This window comes from Nannobrachium achirus (assembly GCF_963921795.1).
Source record: "Nannobrachium achirus genome assembly, chromosome: 6".
Classification (NCBI taxonomy): Eukaryota; Metazoa; Chordata; class Actinopteri; order Myctophiformes; family Myctophidae; genus Nannobrachium; species Nannobrachium achirus.
The window spans coordinates 15,989,500-16,004,792 of NC_137815.1; the positions used below are offsets into that span (position 1 = coordinate 15,989,500).

At 40.6% G+C, this 15,293-nt stretch overlaps 1 protein-coding gene across 1 annotated transcript in view; it reads left to right on the forward strand.

Annotated features, from left to right (window-relative positions):
- The window catches only part of LOC308286833 (protein NLRC3-like), a gene marked incomplete at both ends in the record, with an annotated part of 31,768 nt that extends 19,876 nt beyond the window's left edge, over window positions 1–11,892 (forward strand). Inside the window, one exon of the mRNA XM_080727956.1 lies at window positions 11,835–11,892. Within this exon, the coding sequence (XP_080584082.1) occupies window positions 11,835–11,892 (58 nt within the window). The remainder of the gene's footprint in view (window positions 1–11,834) is intronic.
- Window positions 11,893–15,293: the final 3,401 nt, after the last annotated feature.

Sequence of the window (15,293 nt, forward strand, 5' to 3'; positions counted from 1 at the left end):
AATCAATATTGCGGTTTCATGCAAATTATTCTTCGGCCTCTAAATCATACATGCAAAGTTACACGTTCATGGCATTTGGCAAAGATGTGGAGGGTTAGTCAAAGTATCACTGAAACCAATTTTATTCCAATCGGCCAAAGGGGGGCGCTATACGAAGCGTCTGAAAATTCAAACTTCAAACGGGCATAAGTCATGACTCGTTTTGTTTGAAGACATGCAACTTGTTACACGTGTGCTTTGACTCAAGCGGAAGACATCTGTGTCGTTGTTAAGTAAGCTCCGCCCTTCAATTTTCCGCCATTTTGAGCAGTTTGTAAAACGCGTAAACCCGCTTTTATTCTGGAATTTTCGCGTCACGTGCACAAAACTTTTTTTACGTGAACTTTGGACCGATATCTAAAGATCTGTCAGATCGGATTTCTTTAACATTGAAACATGCTTTTTTAAATAATTCAAACAATATTGCATTTTTATGCAAATTATTCTTCTGCCTCTAAAACATACATGCAAAGTCACATTTTCATGACAAAATAGTGCAGAGGGTTAGTTCAAATATCACTGAAACCAATCTTACCCCAAATGGCCAAAGGGGGGCGCTATATAATTTTGAGCAGTTTGTAAAACGCTTAAACCCGTTTTTATTCTAGGATTTTTTTTGCAATTTGCATGAAACATTCTACACGCAATCTAAGGACCTTTATCTAACATGCCTATGAAGTGCACACAAAAAAATAAATAAAATAATAATAATAAATATAGCTGCAAGCAGCGATAAAATGTCCAAAGCCAAAAACACCTCAAATCATGAACACAGCCTGGGATGTGCGTGAAATCTTGCAAGCACATTCCCAATAGGTCAAGGAACAGATACCAACCTTCTCACATTGGCCTGTTATAGCGCCACCAGCGGGTCAACTTTTGCACAACACATTTTTGGAACAAAATGGACCAATCTTTGACGTCAGTAACGTCAAAGAGAGCACTGCCTGCGATCTTGACATTTTGTGCTTTTATAGCCATTGTTTTCCGGCTTGAAGCGAGCCCACAATTGTTTCGAAGGAACAATATTTTTCTAGTTGATATTGGACTTCATCATTATTCCGCCACTTTTTCACTTGTGGCTAGACCGTGCAGTCGCTTTTTACGAAACTCGGCAGTATGGCAGAGGACTATGCCAAACGGCTAAATCGCGAAGCTCGCAACAATCGGCCAAAGGGTGGCGCTGTAGGAAGCCTTTGAAAAATGCCAACTTTGAACTGGTGTAGCTCATGCCCTGTTTCAGGTACAGCAATGAAACCTGTATACACTTATGCGTCTCCTCATGCCGAACAACCTTTACACTCTGACTTTTGACCTCTGACCTTTACTTCTCCCACAATTTTGAATTATATGAAAAACAGTCAAAATCTATCTCCTCCTGGGATTTTCGCATAACGTGCGCAAAACTTTTTTTACATGAACTTTGGACCAATACGGTCAGATATGTCTCGGCGGATTTTCTTTAAAGCGAAACATTATTTTTTAATAATTCACTCAATGTTGCAGTTATATGCAAATTATTCTTCTGCCTCTAAATCATACATGCAAAGTGACACGTTCATGGCATTTGGCAAATATGTAAAGGGTTAGTCCAAATATCACTGAAAGCAATCTTACTCCAATTGGCCAAAGGGGGGGCGCTATACGAAGCGTTTGAAAACTCAAACTTTAAAGGGGCATAAGTCATGCCTCGTTTCGTTTGAAGACATGCAACTTGCTTACACGCGTGCCTTGACTCAAGCGGAAGACATCTGTGTCTTTGTTAAGTAAGCTCCGCCCTTAGATTTTCCGACATTTTGAGCAGTTTGTAAAACACTTAAACCCGCTTTTATTCCGGAACTTTCGCGTCACGTGCACGGAACTTTTTTTACATGAACTTTGGACCAATATCTAAAGATCTGTCAGATCGTTTTTTTTTATTAAAATTGAAACATGCTTTTTTAATAATTCAATCAACATTGCAAGTCTTATGCAAATTATTCTTCTGTCTCTAAAACATACATGCAAAGTAAAACTTCATGATGAACTACTATAGAGGGTTAGTCCAAATATCACTGAAACCAATCTTACCCCAATTGGCCAAAGGGGGGCGCTATATCATTTTGAAAGAAGGCGTCAAGTACATTACATGAAACTTTTTATTTTTTCTTTTCTTTTTTTTAAAAATGACAGGTCCATTATGTGTGACTGCCGTAGTGTAGTGGTCAGTGTCTGTGCCTGATATTCGGATGGTTGTGAGTTCGAACCCCACGTTGGGTAGAGTTGATGTTAACATCCTGGATGCCCATGGCATGTGCGTATGTCAAACTCTTTAATGTTGACACGTCTGATCTAACTCCAGATCACGTTCATGTTGAGCCCTTCTCTACCGGCCGTTTTGAGTAAAAGAAAATATGATCTCTCGAAAATGTCAGAAATACTCAGATTACATTTACTCAGATTGATTTCACCCCAAGCCTCCAAAATATAAAAAAGAAATCAATAAAATCAAGGCACTCAGCCTACATAGAACTTTTTTTTTAAACAAACATGGTTAACAGATCCTGTGGCTGCCTAGTGTAGTGGTCAGGGCACATGCCTTACATGCAGAAGCTCGTTGGATCGAATCCCACCTGGGGCTTGTATAAGCATAAAACCATGACATAAATCCTGAAACAAGCATTATAATACAAACTGTCATGTCTACACCTATGTTGTGATTTCCAAGGATTGCAATGATACCATGTACCAGCTCAGTGGTCTAGTGGTTTGAGTGTCTGCCCTGAGACTGGGAGATCTGGGTTCAAACCCGGGTCGCGTCATACCAAAGATTCTAAAAAATGGGACCCAGTTCCTCCCTGCTTGAAACTCAACATCTAGGGTTGGATTGGGGGTAACTCCCTGCGACATACTAGCGTCATGTCCAGGGGGTGTACTTGTACAACAAGTTACCTTGCGCTACAGAAACAGGAGATGGGAGATTCATAGCCTGGCCGATTCATATGGTCTTCATAGCTCAGCAAGGCTTACTATGTACATCATCAAACTGTCCAGGTGCATAGTATCACAGTTTTTTTTTTTTTTATGTCTGTTGCATATAGGCCTACAGTCTTTTGCATACATGTTGTGTAGAGGCCAATTTGTGCTTTTACCTATAACCACCGATTAGTGTAAAACTTTGTATGCATGAAACTTTTTCTTTTTTTTTCTTTTTTTTTTAAATGACAGGTCCTTTATGCGTGACTACCGTAGTGTAGTGGTCAGTGCCTGTGCCTGATATACGGATGGTTGTGAGTTCAAACCCCACGTCGGGTTGAGTTGATGTTAACATCCTGGATGCCCATGGCATGTGTGTATTTCAAACTCTTTAATGTTGACACGTCTGATCTACCTCCAGATCACGTTCATGTTTAAAATGAGCCCTTCTCTACCAGCTGTTTTTTTTCCTGTTCTGAGTAAAAGAAAATATGATCACTCGAAAATGTCAGAAATACATACAATAGATTACATTTACTCAGATTGATTTCACCCCAAGCCTCCAAAATATAAAAAAGAAATCAATAAAATCAAGGCACTCAGCCTACATAGAACTTTTTTTTTAAACAAACATGGCTAACAGATTCTGTGGCTGCCTAGTGTAGTGGTCAGGGCATATACCTTTCATGCAGAAGGTCGTTGGATCGAATCCCGCCTGGGGTTTATATAAGCGTAAAACCATGATATTTGGTACACTTCACAGTTTGGTTCCTTGAACAATGTCTGATATGGAGCCTTCCTAAAAATGTCCCCCAACCCCCCTTGATGCGTATTTTAATTAATATCCGCCATTACTAAATAATGTATTTTGCATCATAAATCCTGAAACAAGCATTATAATACAAACTGTCATGTCTACACCTATGTTGTGATTTCCAAGGATTGCAACGATATCATGTACCAGCTCAGTGGCCTAGTGGTTAGAGTGTCTGCCCTGAGACTGGGAGATCCAGGTTCAAACCCCGGGCGCGTCATACCAAAGATTCTAAAAAATGTTACCCAGTGCCTCCCTGCTTGAAACTCAGAATCAGGGGTTGGAATGGGGGAAACTTCCTGGGGGGGTGTACTTGTACATCAAGTTGCCTTACGCTACAGAAACAGGAGATAGGCTCCTGCCCTATGAGATTCATAGCCGTGCCGATTCATATGATCTTCATAGCTCAGCAAGGCTTACTATGTACAGTACATAATCAAACTGTCCAGGTGCATAGTGTCACAGTTTTTTATGTCTGTTGCATATAGGCCTACAGTCTTTTGCATACATGTTGTGTAGAGGCCAATTTGTGCTTTTACCTATAACCACCGATTAGTTTAAAACTTTGTATGCACACTTCCCAGAGGCCAAGGAAAAACCTGTGCCCTGCATTTTTCACATCTGCCATTTATAGCGCCACCAGAAGGCCAACTTACAGTATGTAAAACACATTCTTCGATATTACTCCTTCAGATTTTATCCGAAAATCACACAAATCAGTACACAGTATCTCTACAGTGATGTAATCATGACGGATTTGTCAGATATCATATTCTATCTAATTGGCTAACATTGAATTCCAAGGTTTGCAGGATTGCTCCTTTTTGAACAAAATGTCTCAAACGCAGCCTGCTATGTGTGTGAGATTTTGCACACACATTCCCACTAGGCCAAGGAACAGATGCCACCCTTCTCACATTGGCCTGTTATAGCGCCACCAGCGGGTCAATTTTTGCAAAACACATTTTTGGAACAAAATGCTTCAAATCCCGCATGCAGCGTCCGATTGCCGTGAAAGGCCCAAGAACACGTGGCACCCTTTTCACTTTGGCCTATTATAGAGTCACCGCTAGGCCAAAAAAGACCTACCTGACCTGCCGGAGTCCTGTTCGGAAGAACACTGCTTCTAGTTTTTCTTTGATATTCTTCTTTGCTTTCCCTTGATGCCTTTTTGCTTTCCTGCTTTTTATGCCTTGGACACTTTATCGCTGCTTGCAGCTATATTTACTTATTATTACTGGTGAGACATGTAATTTGAGTATTATTAAGTGTGCCTGCCATGCAATGGCAAAACACTTATTGTAATCCGCCATACTTAATGATAATAATGCTGCACGATTTACACCAACCCCAATATATACATAAAAACGTGCGGCTCGGCCAGGAATGGGTTGCTATTATTTTTCTTTCCGATCCGCGTTACCATGGTGACGTAATTTGCAAAAAAAAATAAAAAATAAATAAACGATGCCCAAAAAACGAATGGGGAAAAGCAGGAAAAACATGATACTTTGAAGCCACATAACTTTGCCTAGCAACGTGATTTAAACTTTAAAACACTCACACGACTTTGGACCTTTTCCGGCCAATAGGGATGAACTGTAATTGCTGAACCCCGTCCCCTCTGTCTTCCTATTGGCTCAGCTTTAATAACCATATCTCCAGTTCACAGTACCGTCTCGAAACTCTGTGTCTAAGGCATGCATATTTTTAATCCAGGACGCATTAAGCCAATCATCACAGCGTATGCATGCATGCATGCTCGGCTAGCACCAGTGGTGGAAAAATAACTCAAATGTTTTACGTGAGTAAATTATCAATACAGCAATGCTGAAGTCCAAAATTCAAAATGTACTTGAATAAAAGTACAAAAGTATTGGCATAAAAATATACTTAAAGCTATACTGTGTAAGTTGCTAAACTAGTGGTCAGTAGCGGTATTGCTTTTTTCGGCCGTTTTTCGCCCGGAGTCGTCGCGGACCACCGCCGCGGACCACCGGAGCGGCGCCGCAAACCACCGCGACCGATACAAATCCGTGGAGGGGTAGAACGCATGGTAGTAAATCGTAATTTTCTGGCCAGGATTTGGGGATTAAGAGGTTAAGAATCCATCACCATGGTAAACACTGTAGCTGAGCGAGGCTACTTCCTGAAGACACGGCAGATAAGCTGTGATTGGCCGGTAGTGTATCATGTGTGTATGATCCGCGATGTGATTGGCCAACGTATACACAACGTATACATACAGATGATGCAGATGACGCTATTTTTCCGCGAAAACCGGGATCATAGAAAACATAAAGAGAAGGCTTTAGAAGCTAAAAATAACGGAGTGGGTGTTCTAAAACTTTAGAGATTTAACAGTTAGGACAATTTTAAGTTTTGTTTTATAAAAAAAGTTACATGGTATAACTTTAAGTACTAAAAGTAGGCTTCTCATCCATAATATCGTGTTTCAAATGTTTCCAAATGTATAAAAATCCCTTGAAAATAGCCATGGCTGATGTGGTTAATCTTTACTTTCCAAAGTAACTAAAGCTTCAAATAAGTGTAGTAGAGTAAAACTGCCTCTGAGAGTAGAAGTATTGAAAATTGGAAGTAGAGTAAAGTAAAATTACCTGAACATTGTGCTTAAGTACAATACTTGAGTACAGTATTTTCTGGACTATAAGGCGCACCTGACTATAAGGCGCACTGTCAACGAATGGTCTATTTTCAAACTGTTTTCATATATAAGGCGCACCTGACTATAAGGCGCACATAATAGACGCTTATGCATCCAACAGATGGAGCTGTGCTAAAGGGAATGTCAATGTCAATGAATGATCCATATATAAGGCGCACTGGACTATAAGGCGCACTGTAGTTTTTTGAGAAAATTAAAGGCTTTTAAGTGCGCCTTATAGTCCGGAAAATACGGTAAGTGTGCTTAGTTACTTTACACCACTGCCCCTACATTGGACACTGGTACACACTCAGTAACCTCTCCAGTTAATTTAACTCTTTAATTTTAAGCTGATAATACTGTTAATTTAAAGGAGTAGTTCACCCCTAAAATGACTTTTTTTCTATTGATTACTCATGCCATGGAGAGCAGAGTTCAATAATATTTTTTGGTTTTTGTCACATTCCTAAGACAAAAATTTGATTCGAGTAAATTTACCCCCATTGATTCTGGATGGAGACCCGTTTAGAAACGGGTCCCCATCCGGAACGAATGGGGGTAAATGTATTGTTATCACATTTTTGTCTTAGGAATGTGACAAAAAACTTCATTTTAAGGGTGAACTACTCCTTTAACAGTCGTTTACTGAGTGTAACCTAATCTCAATCTCACAATAGATAGATTAGTCCTCATTACTTCACATTTTAAGTGGGGTAGCCTACCTTTTTAATAGGCCCTACCACAAGAAAGAAAATAAAAAAAGACCATTACTGCGATCTATGAGCTCACAACGCTCAACAACATTTTATTGAGGATACATACATTTTTTCTGGGACCCATTTGAATTTAGGGGTGTAACGATACATTTTAACAGGGATTCGATACATATCACGATACATGGCTGACGATACGATACATGGACGATATTGGTTCATTCATGGCGATACGATACGATTTGATTCAATGATTTAAAATCAATATAGTAACTATTTAGCAAAGAAATTAAATATGTGTGAAAGGTGTGGATAGTGCAGGTTTTTAAGGGAAACATGTATTATTATGGATATAAATAACTAAGTAAACACAGTGATTATCTGCCAAACATGGATATTTTATATTCACAAACCTGCACCTTGACATGAACCCAGAGATTACAAACATTTATCGATAGACCAGTATAGCTATATGGAAAGGAAAAGTAATTAAACCCCTCCTTTAAAAATGTTCTTCTTAAAAATGCTAAATACAATGCACAAGTAGGTCGTTACAATCGATTCTTTGCACTTACGATACGATACAAAATAAAACGATACGATTCGATTTTAGCTGTTTTTATTTCGATATACTTCGATTTTTAAGTTAAAAACGATATTTCGATACAGTTACTATATCGTTACACCCCTATTTGAATTACCATCCGTGGGTCCCGGGACCCATTACATTGACAAATGACAACCTAGCAACATCACTGTTTAATCATGGTGGAAACAGCGGCTCACAAACGCGCGCGCGCACACACACACACACACACACACACACACACACACACACACACACACACACACACACACACACACACAGGTTTGCAATTGCTACTTTGTGGGGACATTACACATAGTCTACTATCTTTGTGGGGACATTCCATTCATTTTTAAACCTAACCCTAACCCTAACCCTAACCCTAACCCTTAACCTAACCCCTAAACAGCTTGTGGGGACATATTAATTTGTCCCCACTTGGTTTTTTCCTCCGATTGTACTATCTTTGTGGGGACATGAGGTCCCCACAAAGTAGTATTTTCCTGTCCACACACACACACACACACACACACACACACACACACACACACACACACTCTTCTGCTTTTTTATGCAAACTGTAAAGCAATCAATCAATGTGTGTGTGCGCCAGGCGCGGTTCTAGCCCTGAGCAGCAGGGGGTGCTACAGGGAGCTTTTGCACGTGCACGAAATTTGCGCGTGCTTGCGCGACCGCAGTTTTATTAATTTATTTTTTAAGTTTTGCAGTCATTTTGCCCTATTCACCAGCAGTCTCCCAGTCCCCACCCACCCCTTAGGTTAAGCAAAACAACTAGTAGTGAAAATAGCAGATCTACAAGCTCACAACGAGTCGCTTCGCACTGCGTTGTGAACTTCTAGATTGGCTATTTTAAAGACCCATACAATGTGTCCGCTACATGACAGACGCATCGGTCCCGACACCAGTGTTAGGAAACAGCTGGTTCACCATAGCCATTAGCCACTAGCCCAAACATTAGCCAGCACAGCAGCATATCATAGCATTCATCATTACAAGTCTATAGGCCTATAGTCACGACTCACCAGTGAGGACGCGAGGACTAGCAGAGGGCGATGTTTAATGCCTTTATAGCCTAGGTTGTGTTGTCTTGGTGTTCTGTTTATATTCCTTTTAGTCCAGTTTCATTTGTCCAAAAATGAAGGTTCGTTCAAATTTTCTGGAGATTAGGAAAACTATACATTTTTGGAAACTTCAGAGTATAACAAATCAGAAAATCCATGATTCCATTTGCGCTGAAGCCAATATGGTGGTCATCTTGGACTTTGAAAAATGGCGACCTTTGAATATTCGTTTTTCAATATCTCGACTTCTAGATTATGTAGGATCATGATTCTAGTGGCTAAATCAACATTTTTAGGGCCAGGAAATCCAATGGGACCAATTAGAAATATTTACAAATGATCAATGGCACAGATTTGGGTCATCATCCTTAATTTTGGGGGCAAAAGGTAACATTTTAATATTCCCTTTTCCACTATTTTGAACTATATTACATAGGATCATGATACCAGTGGTTAATCTAACATTTTTAGGAAATCAATATATTATCTGAAGAGACAAAGACAGATGATTTCTCTCAATGACACAAAATTGTGTCATTTATTTACACCCAACAGTAAATTGAATTGATTAAGTTTCAAACTATCAAGTAGAAACTGGTACATTGTTCCTGTCGGTTGTAAACCTTGTATGAACAAAGCAGTTACTTCTCAGGAAATGGAAACAATAACCTGTTCCAATGGATCCAATGAAGATATTTGTCATTATGTTCTTGTTAATACTTTTTGTTCTTTCAATATTCATAAACCCCACATACAGACAATTTCAGTGAATAGTTCTTCCACAAATAGCAAAAACTGGCACCAAACAGATATAGGACCCAAAAGCAGGCTAAGAGGCAGGTACAAAGTTCAATGGATTTAATTAAACAAAAGCTGGAGGGGAGAAGGCAAAGGGACCAGGTGGGGATGTAGTCAAAGGGGCAGCATAGTTCAGAGTTGTGTGGGCAATCCGCGTGGCGCCTGGTCCAAGAGGGATAAGGCTAATCGTAGTCTGTGGGTCTGGTCCTGGTCCAAGCACTGGGGATCTATCCAAACAGGCTGGAATACAAGGGCGTTAGGCAAGGGTCAAATCCAGATACAGGCAGGGGTAAAAAACGGACATAAATACAGGTTATAGCAAGCTAGAATATATCAGCAGGCAGAGAATAGTGGAATAAGTGAGGCAATAAATACACTCAGTGGAAACAGTTATACTTACCTGTAGCAATATAGCAAGAGGTTGTCTATACTGGTACATCATCCTCAATGTTATCATTGCTGTCACTAGCCAATTTATCTTGACAGCCTTCATCGTTTTGGAAGTCAGTACTACACTGACATAATTCCATAGAGGGTAGCTCCACTGATCTGCAAGAACATCTATGTGACAGTCTGCTTTTTTCAGTGACATCTGACCATCTCAATGATTGCTGGGAGAGACTCTTTTGTTTCAGCTGGCCATCCTCGTTCTTGTAATAGCCATTGTTGAGTGGGTTAAGGAACTCCTGCTGAGCTACAGTACATGCCTGACTCCACACTCTGGCCTCGATATGGACTCTTAGGACATGTTGCTTAAGAGCATCAAGTGTGAGTGGAAGCTTGTCCCCTTCTGCCATGTGTTTGCAGAATAGATGCCATATCTCAAGTAGTGCATACAAACTTAGCTACTGTAGTTAATAGATCCTCTGTTACATCACTGGTTTGAGAAAGCATCTTCAGTGCCTTGAGGACATCATCACCAGCTTTGAGGTAGCTGTTCCACCATGTAGATTTGCCTATCAAAATCTCAGTGTTCCCAGTGTTGTCTGCTCCTGTAAAGGCATGAAATCCGGGCAAAGCTTTTGCTCCTATGAGCGGTTTACTTTCTCATGACCAAACAAATGGTGATCTAATCTGACATCAAAGACCATTGAATACGTCTGCTATAGGACACACAAAGAGTAACAGTTAACTGCACTTTAAAGCCAACAACCATGAAGAAGCAGACACCTTGTTGATCCACCTTACAGTTCTGGCTTCATATAGCAAACTCTTTGATGCACAGCTAATGTTCTTCTCCCTAGACACAGATGTGTTGTCCTCAAGGCTCTGAAGATGCTTTCTTAAACCAGTGATGTAAAAGAGGATCTTCAAACTACAGTAACTAAAGCCCCATTTCCACTGTAGGGCCGACCCAGAACTAGAATCAGAACTTCTGCTTTTGTTTCCATATAACTAGAACTAACTGGTGTCCGAGCAGCAACGCTGCTGGCCCCGCCCATAGGTTCCCAGAACTCAAGTTTAGTTCTACTTCAGGAGCAGGACCGAAAAAAGGTTCCAGGAACCTTGTCTGGAACCAGGCTGTGAGCTATGGAAACAAAACCAGAACCAAAAAAATAGTTTCAGGTTCTGGAAAGTTCTGGTTCCACTTTGCAGTGGAAAGGGGGCTTAAGTTTGTATGCACTGCATACTTACCAAAGGGGAAACACCCCTGAACTGAGATGGCATCTATTCTGCAAACACAAGGCAGAAGGGGACAAGCTTCCACCCACACTTGGTGCTCTTACGCAGCATAGAGTCCATATCGAGGCCAGAGTGTGGAGTCAGGCACACGTAGCTCAGTAGGAGTTCCTTGACCCACTCAGCAATGGCTATTTCAAGGATGAGGATGGCCAGCTGAAATCAGTTACAACTGAGTCCCTCCCAGTACCAGAGGCAATCATTGAGATGGTCAGATGTCACTGTCTTAGCATTTATTGATGTCACAATGAAGACTGTCAAGATACATTGACTAGTGACAGCAATGATGATATTGAGGATGATGTATAGATTACTGTGTTCTTGCTATTTCTACAGTTAAGCTTGCCTGTTTCCACTGAGTAGCCAGAGCATTTATTGCCTCACATATTCCACTATTCTCTGCCTGCTGATTTATTCTAGCTTACTATAACCTGTATTTGTGCCAGTTTTGACCCCTGCCTGCATCTGGATTTGACCCTTGCCTAACGCCCTTGTATTCCAGCCTGTTTGGACAGATCCCCAGTGTTTGGATCAGGACAGGACCCACAGACTATGACTAGAACCAGGCGCCACGCAGATTTCCCACTCAGAACTCTGACCCATGCTGCCCCTTTGACTACGTCGATCTCCACCTGGTCCCTTTGCTTCCCCCTCACTGAAAGTGTTTTTCTGTGGGTTTATGAATATTGAAAGAACAAAAAGTATTAACAAAAGCATATGACTAAATAATATCTCCATTGGATCCATTGGAACAGGTTATTGTTTCCATTTTCTGAGAAGTAACTGCTTTGTTCATAGGCCTACAAGGTTCCCGCCACGACAGCAGAAATATACCAGTTTGTACTTGATAGTTTGAAACTTACAGTAATGGGTTCAATTTAATGTTGGGTGTAAATAAATGACACAATTTTGTGTCAATGAGAGAAATTATCTGATCCTATGTACTGTAGTTCAAAATAGTGGAAAAATAGTTCAAAATAGTGGAAAAACGAATATTAAAATGTTACCTTTTGCCCCCAAAATTAAGGATGATGACCCAAATCTGTGCCATTGATCATTTGTGAATATTTCTAATTAGCACCATTGGATTTCCTGACCCTAAAAATGTTGATTTAGCCACTATCATGATCCTACATATTCTAGAAGTCGAGATATTGAAAAACGAATATTCAAAGGTCGCCATTTTTAAAGTCCAAGATGACCACCATATTGGCTTCAGCGCAAATGGAATCATGGATTTTCTGATTTGTTACACTCTGAAGTTTCCAAAAATGTATAGTTTTCCTAATCTCCAGAAAATTTGAACGAAAATACAATTTTTTGGACCCGTGAAGATCTCTACTCATGCGTGCGTGCAAGAGATATATAGAACACCCATGCCGCATTCCTTTCTCCCCACCACACACACACACACACAAAGCAGCAGTACAGTGATGATCTGTGGTGAGACAGAGTCCTCGGCCGGTCTCGGGGCCACAGGCAGTGGTGCCGACCAAAACGGCTTGTTAAGTTATTTAGCAGCTTGTTTGAATGTTCTATTACTAGTAAGACACCTCAGGGTGACTTGCGATCTCAGGGTGACCTCGCGAGGTCGCGCCAATTCTTGGCCATCTGGCCAGTGATGTATATGGGACCAGTTACTCATATATGGAGACCCCTTCATGATAGTTATGTTATGTCAAAACATATGGACATTACCAAATATGGGCATTCCCATATATGTCCTTAATATTGATAACATAATATCCTTAATAATGTCCTTATTATTGACAATATAGGAATCTCCATATATGGGCATAAAACGTACGTTAATTACTAATGCCAAGCAGGGCCTTGGTGAGTTAGAGCCTTGGTTTGATGCCTGTGGATCTCCATATATGGGCATAAGGGGGTACCATAACATTCTCATTTTCGGCCTGGGATTTATGACGTCAGAAATCTCCATGTATGGGCATAAAAGGTTTTTTTTCTTTTTCTGGGAATGACCATATATGGACTTTTATACCCTGAGAAATCTTGTAGCTTGTCTGACTGTCAGTACAGGAAGTGATGTCACGTGACATCCTTTTTGTCACGGGGCAGCCCGTGCCCTATACATACATACAGTATATATTTATATACAATGATTGAGGACAATGTTCACTCATCTAACTACACAGCGTCTTCCATTTGACTAACTTTGCCGGCCGGCTTTGGGAAATGACTGTGTGAAAGTGTGGGTTAATAGACAGTGTTCTTAACATGGGGTTTACATGCATTTTAATGTTCTCCTGTTGGTTTATTGAATCTTTGGGGTGTTGGTGAAATGGGTGTGGCCAATTTTCCTGGGTCTCTCCTTCACAGCCAGTGGCAATTCCTTGGTTAATAGCAGGGATGTAGTGGGGGGGGGGGGGGGGGGGGGGAGTGCCCACACTTCTCTCAAGTCAAGTCATTGATATTATATTTTCAGGTCGTTCTGACCCAGCAATTGGTTGAAATAGGCTCACCAGCCGTGCTGAAATGAGCATGACTAACAGCAGATGGTAATATAAGATTTGAAAATGGATTAATTAATTGGAAATATCAGTTGTGGAGCTATTTTGCATGGGAAGTTTGGCTGATGATCCGGTCATCAAATTATTGGTTGAGAACCACTGGTCTAAGGCTATTTCTGCCACCGCGCAGACCCGTTTTAAGCCAGCGAAAACGGTATGTGCACGCGCACGGGCGCACGTACGTGCACACGCATTGACGCGTGTGCACGTGCGTGCGTGGGGAGTGCCCACACTTCCAAATTTAGCACTACAACACTGGTTAATAGGAATGGGCCAAGTGCTGTGGAGGAGAGGGGTGTTTCCTCTGGTTTCAGAGTTATGTGTTTAGTTATAAGGTCATTTATTTGAAGTTCACCCAAGTTTAAGTGTAACATGCATCATATAGAATGTTTAAGTTGCTCTTACTAACTGTGTTTGGAATGTTTATTTGGAAGTATATGGAAGTATTGCTAAGGCTAATGGGTGTCCTGTGGTAGTATCCACTCTCTACTTAAGGGAGGCTGCAGTGACAGGCAAGTTAGTCTGGTGTGGGCATATACACAAGAGAGCATTCCCTGAAGGGAGAGCTACGGGGCCATGCTGTGATCATGGTTTTACTCAAAGAGAGTTCTTTGCCTGTTGGGTTATGTTAGTGTTTCGCCTAAGTGTTTATTTATCGTTCAGCTTATTCTATTCTCTATTTTTGGCCAGTCTTATTTTTTGTCTACGTGAATGCTGTAAACTGCACTGCTGATGGAGGTGTTGGGTAAAATAAAAACCCTTAAAAAACCCCTGCGACTGTTCTTTGAAGCCTGGCCGCTCGGGCAACTTTTTATGCCCATATATGAGTCATTCTGTACCACATCACTGTGACTCACTGACATCACGTGACATCACTTCCTGTACTGGCAGTCATACAATACTGACAGTCAGACAAGCTACGAGATTTCTCTGGGTATAATGCAACCTTTGGTCGCAATTATTTTGTATCCAGAAATCGGTTATGTAGTAACTAAATATAGGCATATTTCTCACCTACACACACTATTTTAGTCTAAAAGCCCTGCTATTTAACCCAACTGGACCAGCAATCTCACTAGTTTGTCTAAAAATAAAAACATCAACTCTTCCTGGCCATGGCTACATTCACCAAACGTGAATGAAGGAAAAGCATCTTATAATCATATATTCACTTAAATATTCACTGTATTGTAACTAACAGTTTTAGTTTTAATGTTTTACACATAATAAATAACTACAATTTAAAACAAAATGACTATATAGTGCTTTTTGTCCAAGGGGTGGCGCTTGATGAAAGGTTATGGTGTGACTTAGGGGTGTAACGATATAGTAACTGTATCGAAATACCGTTTTTAACTTAAAAAATCGAAGTATATCGAAGTGAAAACAGCTAAAATCGAATCGTATCGTTTTATTTTGTATCGTAT